Source organism: Aspergillus tanneri (genome assembly GCF_003426965.1).
Source record: "Aspergillus tanneri strain NIH1004 chromosome Unknown AapTan_6_pilon_pilon_pilon, whole genome shotgun sequence".
In the NCBI taxonomy this organism is placed as follows: domain Eukaryota; kingdom Fungi; phylum Ascomycota; class Eurotiomycetes; order Eurotiales; family Aspergillaceae; genus Aspergillus; species Aspergillus tanneri.
This window is the reverse complement of record NW_022984633.1, coordinates 2,769,036-2,780,846: the sequence shown is the minus strand read 5'-3', so window position 1 is coordinate 2,780,846 and position 11,811 is coordinate 2,769,036. Positions and strand designations below refer to the sequence as shown.

General features: G+C 48.0%; 2 protein-coding genes across 2 annotated transcripts; both read left to right on the top strand.

Annotated features, from left to right (window-relative positions):
- Window positions 1-4,821: 4,821 nt before the first annotated feature.
- On the top strand, window positions 4,822-9,607 carry ATNIH1004_008939 (uncharacterized protein; the record flags this gene model as incomplete). Its single annotated transcript, XM_033573541.1, has 4 exons — window positions 4,822-5,000; window positions 5,132-5,234; window positions 5,296-8,160; window positions 8,225-9,607. The coding sequence occupies 4 exons, from the start codon at window positions 4,822-4,824 to the stop codon at window positions 9,605-9,607; spliced, it is 4,530 nt and encodes a 1,509-aa protein (XP_033424093.1).
- A 539-nt stretch (window positions 9,608-10,146) lies between these two features.
- Window positions 10,147-11,635, top strand: ATNIH1004_008938 (putative nucleotide-sugar transporter; the record flags this gene model as incomplete). The annotated part of the gene is made up of 4 exons (XM_033573540.1): window positions 10,147-10,230; window positions 10,285-10,361; window positions 10,422-11,291; window positions 11,362-11,635. 4 exons carry the CDS (start codon window positions 10,147-10,149, stop codon window positions 11,633-11,635), a joined length of 1,305 nt encoding a protein of 434 aa, XP_033424092.1.
- Between the last annotated feature and the right edge of the window lie 176 nt (window positions 11,636-11,811).

Sequence of the window (11,811 nt, the reverse complement as noted above, 5' to 3'; positions counted from 1 at the left end):
TCGATGCTCCATGCTGAAGCTTGGCGATGTACGTACAGCAGAAGTACCGAATTCCATGCCACGTACTGTAAATCCCTAGTGATCACAGAGGATAGAGAGGGAGGGAGGCATTCTTAAACACTTAGTATAGCCCGGCTCCCTTTCTTTGGCTCGAAGATTCCTTTCTTCCTCTAAATTAAAATATCTTAAATGGTAAGTTTAGATTGTTTATACATCATACCAGCCACAACAGATTAAATCTTTAGTTTATATGTGTGGTTTTCCTTATGCTTTTGTAGTAATTGTTTAATACACATAGCATATATACACCTGGATCGGGTTCTGAATTTTAAGCATGGAACTCTTATAAAAATTATACATGCGAAAATCCATGTCATTTTTACTTTGTTTTTAAATTAAAAAGCCTGTGTTTGGTTTTGACCAAGCTTTGGTAGTTAACACAAGTACCACAAAATAAGCCGTTTTTGTATATAAGGGATAAAAATAATCACACTCAATAGGTACTATATACACTAGTGATCTACCTATACAGAACAATACAATAACAGTATGTGGTTATAGGTAAATAGATTATATTTTCATATTAGTAAAATAGATCAATGTCAGGAACCATCAGGAATAACGGAGTACAGATAGGCTCCTCAGTTAATATTAAATCAGGGAACTCTATACTCCGTTACTTATTGTATAGGCACTTTTTATATTAAACCTAAGAATATTCCCTATACTGATCACTGGGAAGTTTCTAGATTCCCTGCTAGGTAGGTCATGCATTAAGCACATCGATTCCACTTCCTTAGACTTCATTTCAATACATTGCAATTCAAATTTAACTTCTCACTGAAACCTGTATTGACTTCTTAGTAGAGAAAGGTATGAATATCAACTATACATATGCACTAATTTTATACATATAATGCAGCCGGAGTCGCTGCTCCGGAGAAATTTAAGACCTTATCAATTCAAAGTTAAATGCTGCAGAGCCATGGCCAGAGGAGCGGAGGCCTTTGAATGGTTGGGTCGGAATATGGATCAAACCACAATCCCCGCTCCCTACCAAGCTGTAAAACTAAAATATTAGCAGAATTCTCTCACAAAAGCAGCTGAGTGATCTAAAACTTCCAACTGTAGCTATTTTACCTGGGAAGAATGGATTGATATAAATTAGAAAAGCATTTTTTAGTCCTTAAAAATTCAAGGAGAGGGAAGTATATAAATCACTTAATATAGCAAGATATAGTTTAAATTAATTAACTAAAGTACTATTAACTTGTTACTGCCCAACTATTATATAATGTAAGTTTTATAATGATTAATATATCTAGGGATAGTACTGTAGCTTCACAGTACTAGTGAATTTTCTTTTCGTGGCACGTTAGTTGCGCAATTCTGTGTTGTGACTAACTATATTTTTAAGATTATACTTTATATATGTACAGTGCTTTTTGGATACTAGTATAAAAGGCAGGGAATAATAGGCGACTAAGAAAGGATCTTGGATTAAGAATAGATATTTGTTTATATTATAATATTAACATAGTGAAAATAGATACTAATAAAAATAGAAAGAAGAAAGAAAAAAAAAAAAAAAGTATTAAGCAACTCTATATAGTTAGATACAATGCTCTTAGTTAGCTATAACTGCTTACCCCCACAAATAGCGCTTCGGTTGTTTTCTCAGTTGAGCTGTGGTCAATGTATTAGTTCCAACCAACAACATTTCTAATCGTAACCACTGCTAATTGTGTACTTCAACATGCTTCTCTAGGAAGACCAAAGCAGCTGGCCTCATACTGTGGTACTTATAAAAGGAATAAGAATTACTTGACTGTTTGACTGTATAATAATACCGTCAAACAAAAGCGTATGTCGTCTTCTACTCAGTAGGATGGGTAGTTTTCTTGGCACTGGTGATATACGAAATAATGGCTCCACAACAAATTCCTCAGGTCAGCAGTGTTGGCTGCTGCCTTCAACTCTTGAAGTCGCATCGCCAAGTGGATACCTATGAAGCTGAATCTTAAACTGGTCCAGAGCTCTATAACTGCAAAGATGGGTACTCCGTAGGTACTTTGCAGTGACAAGGAAGGATGTATCTAGTAAATTAAACTCGGTATTGCTAGGACTATCTCAACAGAGTCTAACCAATATGTCTCTGTCCTCCGGTTTCACCCTTTGCCTTCTGAAGTGCTGCTTATTCCCGTGATTTATCATCCAAGCCAGTGCATAGTTATAAAATCGGTGAGCTCCAAAAACAAAGACCTGATAACAAGTGAAGTGGGTCACTAACCTAATATTAGTTAACTAATTAGTTAGTGTTCCATACAGAGTAGGTAAGCACTGAGGTCACGTAACTCAAATACCGCTAGTATGTATGTACTTTACATATGCCATTCCCAATACCTGGTCCTTGGTAGATGTTCCCAGCAGAGCTGGACATGAGTCGAAAAGAGAAACGCCTCCAGACTCGGTAAGGCTTCCCCTGGTAGATCGATCGCATTGCAAACCTGAGGACACTTCCGAGTCCTTCTCGACGACCCCCCCCCCCCTCTTCTATATATGGAGGACTTCCTGGACCTACAGGTAGGTGAAGGGTACACGGAGGTTCCATGGGTGGTGACACCACCTTAAAGCACGTCTCAGTATCTAGAACCTTGTGGATTTCTCAGGTCTTCTCTAGTAGTTAGTATTATTGGACCAAACGGTGTCTCACTTCTCTCCAACCAGGGAAAGCGAAAAGGATCGTCATATTAATTAGAGTTAGAAATAGATCAATATCCCCCAAATTACCATCCCTGGATGGCCTGGGAGGGGCAATCACCGTTATTTCCCCATTCTTTCCTCCTCTTCCTCCTCTGGAGGATCATCGATCTGGAATCTGGTGTCGAGAACCAGAATAAATCTGGGAGGGAAGGGAAAGGAAAACATAGTGAAAAAAAAAAAAAAAAAAAAAAAAAAAGGCAGTTCGCGTCCAACGTAGTTCCGACAAATGGAGGACGATTAAGGTATCCTGCGAAACCGCGAGTCTTGGCCTGCAAGACCTTGCGTCCCCTTCGAGCCCGTTCCTCTACCTGAAGCCAATAGAACGGGGCTACTAGTAGGACTTTAGTGGAATCGGAACCCTCCTCCAGAGGTACACGACACACCTCAGGTGAAGGTTGAACTTGAAGGAGGGTGACGAGAGGAACTAGGTAACTACTAGGTAAGGTACTAAGCTGAAGATGGCCCGCTTTGGTCTCCATCCGCTCCCGTCACTAACTCAACTGACGACGACCAACAGGGTGATCCAGAGGTTGTGAGAAAGTCTCGTCTGGTCTCCTCGTACCTTGTTCGGGTGCGAGAAGTGTAGGTACTGTACTGTCGTCCACACCATCTGTCTCTTTTTTTTTTTTTTTTTTTTTGCCTCTTGTTAGAGATTGGATCTTTCTATTTTACGGTTTTTTTTTTTTTTTTTTTTTCTCTCTGGTCATTCGAACCCGTCAATTATTTTTGGTGCGATGATGATGATGATCCTGGATCTTTATATTCCCTAAATTCATTTACCTACTTTTTCACTCCCTTCATCGAAGGCATTCTTTTTATTTTATTTTATTTATTTTATTTTATTTTTTTTGAAAAAAGAAGGAAAAAGGAAAAGGAAGAAAAGAACGAAAATAATTATTCGACCTTTCTCTTCTTTTTTGTCTTTCCTCCTTTATTATTCCATCGTTATTATTAGTTAGTCGATTTGATTTCCTGTTACCTTCTTGGGAACTTACTCTTTTTCGCCCGTACTCTCTCTCTTCTTCCCCCCTCGAGCTCTCTTCTCCAATTCCTTCTTCCTCTTATCTTTCTTTCTCTCTTCTTCTCTTCCTCTTCCAAGCAGCGGTCATCCTGCTTCTCATCATCCAGTTAAAACAGCTGCATTCATTACCTACAGTATTCTGTAAGCTACCACCACTACTGGCCCCCTCCCTCGACAATTCTCTGGTCCCCCCCTCCCCCCGCCCCTCCTCTGACCGTCTCGTCTTGCCTCGTCTCCCCTTCCAATTCCTTGAAATTACCTACGGATACTATTCCCACCACCACCAACATCACGGTTTCTTCTTACATTTCAGCACAAATCAAATGGATTCCGTCTCATGAACGAAAATTTAACGTTTGCAGAATTTCCTTTTCCTTTCTACCTTATTTTTATTTTTCTCTTCTTCTCTTTCCTTCTATTTTTCGACTATTTTTCTCCGACCCTATCGAAGATTCGACCGTTTCTGCAAATCACTGGATCCAGTGTGACCAGCGTCGGTGCGACATCCCTGTCACTGATCCAACCTTCGCCGCCGTCCTGCTTAGTCCCCCCCCCCAGGCCATTCCCCCGGCTCCTGCCAACGAAAACCGCCTTGATCGAACGCTGGTGCCCGAACGCCTTGTTTTCCCTGCTGCGTTGGTCTCTCCCATACACTCACTTACCTACCTTACTCTTCTCTCTTCCGTCCGTCCTACTTTCTACGCTGGACCGCTGGACCCTTCCTACATTACATCTCCGCAAAGCTCAACGCCCGTCGTCGCCCCCCGCCCCGAGTTAAATTTGCGGTATCCTTATCGAGATTATCTGCATTAGTCCACTTTCCTCCTCCCTCACTCTCCTCTCCAGTCGACGTCGCTTTTCTTCCGCTCCTCCCCCGCCACGTCAGCGAGGAACCACTAGCTATTTGCGCTCTGTCACCCGACGATCCCGCGCTGAGACACGGTGAAGGTTGGCATTCCCAACAGCGAATGCTGACCTCAAACGAAGGCTTGCGCGGACTGCTCCTCGATCCCCATTGACGGGGGGGGGTTGTTGACATGAATCCCGCAAATTTTCCCAATGTTGGTGGTGCCAATGCACGTGGGCAGATGCAAGCTCCACAGAATAATCAAGTGATGATGAACTTTGTTGCCCAGGCGCTGCAGTCTCAAGGGCCCTTCAGCGGATGGAGAGCAGAAGTCCCTGTGAAGGATCGGGCCGTGAAGGTATATCAAATGTGAGTGGCCCGGCCGTAATAATGAGGTTCCCGCCCAGTTGACCGCTTTGGCTTTGATCTGGCCCTCATCCTTTTGCTTCCCCATCTCCTCTTTCCACGGATCCGAAACTGACACCTCGTTCTGTTTTCAGGCTCACTTCTCTTCGTTTGATCCAACCTCGTGTCGATCTCCAGAGCGCAGCCCAAGCGGCCTTGAGTTTCGAGCAAAAAGCTTTCAAGGAAGCCAGAGAGAAGGTTGGTGTTACTTCCTCCCAGGCCTTTTGAGGGACCAAATCTAACATTTCATGTCCTCTAGGTTGATTACGATAAGGAGTGCAACGAAAAGCTTATACATATTCGAGACACGCGTGCCAGACAGGCTGCCGTCATGCAAAACGGGATCATGCCGCAGGCAGGCCAAGGCTCCGGAATGCCTGGGGTCGGCCAGTCCCAATTCCCCCAACAAATGAACCGTCCTGCGGTACAAGCATCCCCGATGTCCGGTCAGCAACAGATGGCAATGAACATGGGCGATCCCAACCAGCAAGCGGCAATGCAGTCCCGCCAACAACCCCAACAACCTCAGCAGCCGCAGCAAACGCAACCGCAACAGCCGCAGCCGCAGCCGCAACAAGCTATGCTTCAGCAACAGCAGCAGCAACAGCAGCGGGCACAGCAAAGACCCAACGGGACTACGTCCCTCACAGATGATCTAAACACACTGTCGGCCCAAGAGTATGACCACGTGTGCCGAATAGCGAATCAGATTCTGTCCAAGACGTCTCCCGAGGACATCGAGAAGATCAAGATGAATCTGCAAAATATGACCTCCGAGCAAAAACAATATCTCAACAGGAAGAATATGGACCCCATAACCTACTTCTTTCGCTCACAGGCCCTGACCTACTTGAGGCGACATAAACGGGCTCGCTTGGAACTTAATCGTAACCCGAACGCTGGGGCAGACCCTAATACAGTGATGAATGACCAGATAATGAATCCCCAACAACGTCAATTATTCCAAAATATGATGAACCTTCAGCGGAATTCGGCGTTTCCAATGGCGAATCAGCAACATCATGATCAATCATCGTTCATGGGCAATGTGGAAAACATCCAAGGCCAACAAGCCGATGGGTTACGCTCGCAGGAAGCGGGCCAGCTTGTTGTCCCAGCCAGTTCCTCGCAGATGAATCAGCAGCCTTTCAACCCTCAGAATATGTTTCAGGTTGGGCAGCAGCTCGGTCAGGGCGGCCAAGCCAGCATGAATGGCGCCGGAATGAGCCCCCAGTTTTTTGCACAGCAGCAACTGCAAAATGCTCAGGCTGTCCAACAAGATAGAACGCAACCAGCAAACCAGTTCCAGGCTCAGTCGCAGGCGCAAACGCAGGCGCAAGCTCGTGCACAAGCGGCCCAGAAAGCGCAGATGGCTATTTCACAAGCTGGCCAAGCCAGTTCACATTTACAACAGCAGATGGCACAGCAGAATTCCGCCATGCCCATGTTGAATCGACCCATGGCCCCTGGCCAGATGTCTCCAGCGCAGGTGGCTGCGCAGGTGCGGCCTCCATCGCGTCCCCCAGGTCTCGGCCAACAGCCGGGCTTGGGAGGACAGCCAACGATGCAGGCCCTACCTCAAATCCCGTCCGGTCTTCCGCCAGCGGTTCAAGAGCAGTTAGCCCAGATGAATCCAGAACAATTGAGCGTATTCTTGAACCAGCAACGTCGTGCTCTAGCGAATAACCAAGCTTTGGCGAGAGCGAATGCCACACAGCAGTCGATGCCAATGCAGCAGAATTTATCGCAATCTGGCCAAGGCCAACAGATGACGAACGGCCAGATGGGCAATAACCAAAACATGCGGGCTTCCTTAAATCTACAACAGCAACTTGCTGCTGGCATGGGTGGCTCCCAGCCACAACCCAATCAGATGCTGCAGGGACAGCCAATGTCTGCCCAACAACGGCAGCAACAGCAACAGCAACAGCGCCAGCAAGAGTTTTACAAGTTGCAACTTCCTCGTGGAGGCATGGACATGTCGCCTGACCAAATCAAGGAGATGGATCGCTTGCACTTCCCGCCGACGATATTAAGTAGCAATCCGAACATGGTCTCTCCGGTTCCTAAACATATCAAAACCTGGGGCCAGCTGAAGCAATGGGCAGCGGCGAACCAGCAGGTTCTTGGAGGCATGGATCTACAAAAATTGATGACTTTACAGAAGTTCCACCTAGCCCAAATACTGTCTCAAGGCAAGGAAAACGCTCGGAATCCAGATCAGAGTGGCCAAGGACCATGGATGCCAGCCCCTTTCCAAGGACAGCAACAGCCGTTTATGAATCAGCAACTATTCCAAGCTGGTCAGCAACAAGCACCGATGAACATGCCCCCTATGCGACCAGTTACTGCACAAGATATTCAGTTTGCTCGTCAGCGATTTGGTGCCACCTTGCAAAATCTCAGTGATGATCAGATCCGGGAGGTCATGCATAAAAGCAGACAGAAAAACTTCATTCATCTTGCCCAAAATCGTGCGGCGGCAGCTCTTGCAAATCCGCAAGGCCAACAAAACCAACCAACTCACCAACCTGCGGTCACCACCCCTAATGTGAAATCAGAGCCGCAGGCGCAGCAACCCGCGACGCAACCCGGCCAACAGAATCAGGCAACAAAGGCTCCGGCGGCAGCATCTGGAAAGGGCGCAAAGGGGGTTGCTGCCAAACCACCTGCGAAGAGGAAGCTACAAAACGAGGAGCCGTCGGAAACCCAGAATAACGTGGCACAGGCCCAACCGGCAGCCCCCCGAGGCCCACAGGCTCCACAGCCCTCCAGACCAAATTTTCCATTCACTCGGGAGCAGCTGGCAGCGATGACACCCCAGCAACGCGCACAACTAGAGGCCCAAGTACGGAGACAGCAAGGCCAGGCTCGTCCCCCCATTACCAGGGCAGCTGCGGAAGAAGCATGGAACAATCTACCGGAAAAGATCCGGCAAGTGTACAATGACACGGCGAGACAGGCACCCCCTGCAGATCCTGTCACAGTCACACCGGAACAGAAGGCCACAATGACCCAACAGCTTCGTGAATCCACAGATATGCTGGGAAGGATGGATGCGTTAGTTCAGTGGTTTGCGAAGATCCCCGGCCAGGAGAAGAATGTGCGAAGCTTGCTCGCGATGGTATGTTACTATACCTTCCCCTGCCCATTAATAGATCAGCTTTACTAATCTACTGTATTCACAGCGCATACAACTAATGAGGCAATTCAAGCCAGGGAATGAGTGGGCCCTTAATGACCATCTTACTATCCGCCCCGAGTATCTTACCATGACTATCAACTATGTGAAGAAACTCTTCCACGCCATGATTACGCATGTGAGCCAGCACCAGCGACCTGGTGCCTCGCAGAGTCCTTCGAATGGGCAAGCGGCGACTCAAAACAATATGCCCCCTCTAAACGCGAACAATCTACAACAACTCCAACAGGAACAGGAGGCTCTACAACGGGCGCGAAGAGCTTCGAGTCAGACTGCTGCTTCGACCACTCCTGCAGTTCCGCCCGCACCGTTTGGAGCTCCATCTCCTCAGGGTGTCCCTCATGCATATGGCCCTGCCAACATGCACCCAGACCAATTAAAGCTACCTCAGCCGAAGAGGAGAAAGCAATCTCATGCTGGTGCCACACCGACAGCTATTGGGGTCGCTGGCTCCAAGACCCCAGCGACCAAACCGGGCGCCGCCGATGCTGCCAAGTCGGCTGGCGCAGCCTTACATGGTGCGTTCAAATGTAGTGTGCCTGAATGCCAGTATCATTACCACGGCTTCCCAAGCCAGAACGCCCTGGACAAGCATGTTGAGGAGAACCACAAGGTTGAGGAGTCCATTGAGGATCCCCTCGAGTTTGCCCTGGAGAGTTTCCGAAACAGCCTTGTTAAAACGGAAGACAACCCGGACGCTCTGGGAGGGAGAAAGGGAACTGCAATGGAGGCTCCCCAGCCGCCGAAGCCTGAGGGAGCTACTCCTATCACAGCGGGCACGACTCCGATGGGAAGAGGGCCCAGCCAATTTGGGCCTAAGCCTATTTCTCCCGCTTCGAACCAGCTGTCCACCCCTCAAGCCCCTTCTGCAACTAAAACATCTATGTCGACAGCCAAATCAACCCAAGGTAAGGACGAGAAGAAGGAACCTGGGAGACCAGCGGAGCAACAGCCGGTTAGTGAAGCGCCTGATCCCTGGGCAACGAGCTCCATTTCTCTCGAAACGATCCACGATACGTTCACGTTTGGTGATGATGGCGGGCTAGGGTTTGGCGCCATGGATGAATTCCTCAATGCCGACATGTTCGCCAACACACAATCGAAAGATACTCCGGATTCGGTGGAGACGGCGGTGGTCACGCAAACACCCAAGGACTGCGACATGCCGACGACTGGTGACATCAATGGCAAAACGGGCGATATGTCAGACAACAATTGGATCCCGGTCGATTGGCTTAATCTCCCGGGCCGATTTGAGGACGGGATGCTAATGGATGACACCTGGGAGGACGTCAACTGGGACACATTCGATCGCAAGGATGCATCTCTGAGTGTGGATGATAGTGGGATTGCGATTTGTGCCATGTAAAGTTGGGTGATATTCTTGGTGATTTATGAGAACTGTTTAATGATCTAAGCGGGAGAACGGCGTAACACATACGAATGGATTATGTATATTAATTAAGAATAGGCCATCGTGGGAGCTGTTGGCGCTCCGAATTTATTATTTATTATTATTCGATTGATTTTGTGTTCCTTATGCCGGTGCATCAACTGTGCCGTGCCTTCTGTGCATGGGACACATTCATGATATTTCTGGGTATGTGTACCATACCATACCGTGCTAGACTGTATTGCCTCTTACCATACGGGCCGTCCCAAGGCTGATCAGATCAGCTGCCGATAAGCACACCCCAAACAGTTCGGGCCAACCTTCACCTTATTACTCCTCCTTACCCCTTTGTCCAGGAGGGGTTCTCAATTGAATCCACGATCCGACCCAGCGCCCTCTAGTTGGTGTTTGTTTCCCCCTTATTGATACCTTATATATAATACTCTCCCTATTAACGTCTGACTGGTCCGCCACTATCCTTCCTCGCCGGTCCTGTGGGAATGAGATACGACAATATGGCAAATAAAGCGCTGATTCCGGTCCTGGTCACGATGATGCTCGTGACTGGGGTTTGCAATACGATTCTTAACAAGTATCAGGTTGGAACCCGCTGACTGCAGCTGTTATTGGCTTTGCTAACCCCCTCTGCTCAGGACATGCAATGCGTGCGAAACTGCGATTCCCCCGATCCCAAGGATCGTCATACTTTCGAACAGCCTGTTATCCAGACGTAGGCTTTAATCCGTGTAAAGTTTTATATTTATCATTGAATTTAGGCTTATGGCTATAGCTTGCAGATGTTTGTTGGAGAAATGGGGACTTGGCTCGTCGTGTTTATCTCCTTCGTCTATCGAAGCTGTATCTCGCCACGCCTGTCTCGTCACGGCTCATCGCCTCTTTTGGCCGGTGGATATCACCCAGTAAATTCGAACGAGGAGGCCGACGACGGTAATGAAAACGGTACGATCAACGGCCATTACTCCTATGGCCCTTCGGAGCCCGATGATTGGGACGACGGACGTATCCGTCTCCGCGGCTGGAAAGTCTTTCTTCTTGCTGCACCAGCGTGCTGTGACATTGCGGGTACGACGCTCATGAATGTCGGCCTACTCTTTGTTGCCGCCAGCATCTACCAGATGACCCGTGGAGCTCTGGTGCTCTTCGTGGGTCTCTTCAGCGTTCTTTTCCTCCATCGGAAACTCTATCTTTACCAGTGGATCTCACTGTGCGTGGTGGTCCTCGGCGTCGCGCTGGTCGGTCTTGCGGGTGCGCTGTTCGATCACCAAGGTCAGGACCTGACGCAGGAGAGCACCTTGTATGCTGCTGCGGTTCAAGTACGGGCTGTTGCGCGAACCTCGGAAGCGGTGCAGGCCATCATCGGGGTTCTCCTCATCGCCGCTGCGCAGATCTTCACGGCCTCGCAATTCGTGTTGGAAGAATGGATTCTGGAAAACTATGCCATGGATCCTCTCCGGGTGGTCGGGTGGGAAGGCATCTTCGGCTTTTCCGTTACTGTCGTGGGGATGATCATCTTGTATTTTGCCGTTGGACGAACAGAAGCAGGTCGATACGGTTACTTTGATGCGAAGGAGGGATGGAGACAGGTCTTGGAGAACCGTGCGGTTGCTGTTTCTAGCTTGTTGATTATGATTAGTATTGGGTATGCACCCCATTTCCTTCGTATTCTACTTTCCTAACTTGATATACCTACTAACCGTCGTGTTTCATAGGGGATTCAACTTCTTCGGTCTTTCCGTCACGCGAAACGTCTCCGCCACATCCCGGAGTACCATTGACACCTGCCGGACGCTCTTCATCTGGCTCGTGTCACTAGTCCTGGGATGGGAATCCTTCAAGTGGCTACAGGTATTGGGCTTCGCATTGCTCGTGTACGGAACCTTTCTGTTCAACGATATCATCCGTCCGCCGCTGAAAGCTTGCTTTCCTCGCGAGGTGACAGAGAGGGAGATGTTATTACCGGAAGAGCCGATTGAACATCTCTAAAGTTATGGGGAGCATCACATACCTTATAGAATAGGTTACCTGGCTTTCAGGATATTGATGTATCCTATTCTCCTTTCTTTGGTCTTTTTTGGCTGGTAGTTAGCTCCCTAGTATGGTTTTTCTAAGGCGTTGGGGTGTCTGTCTTTGAATCCTGGGTAGCTGGAAGTTACAGATTG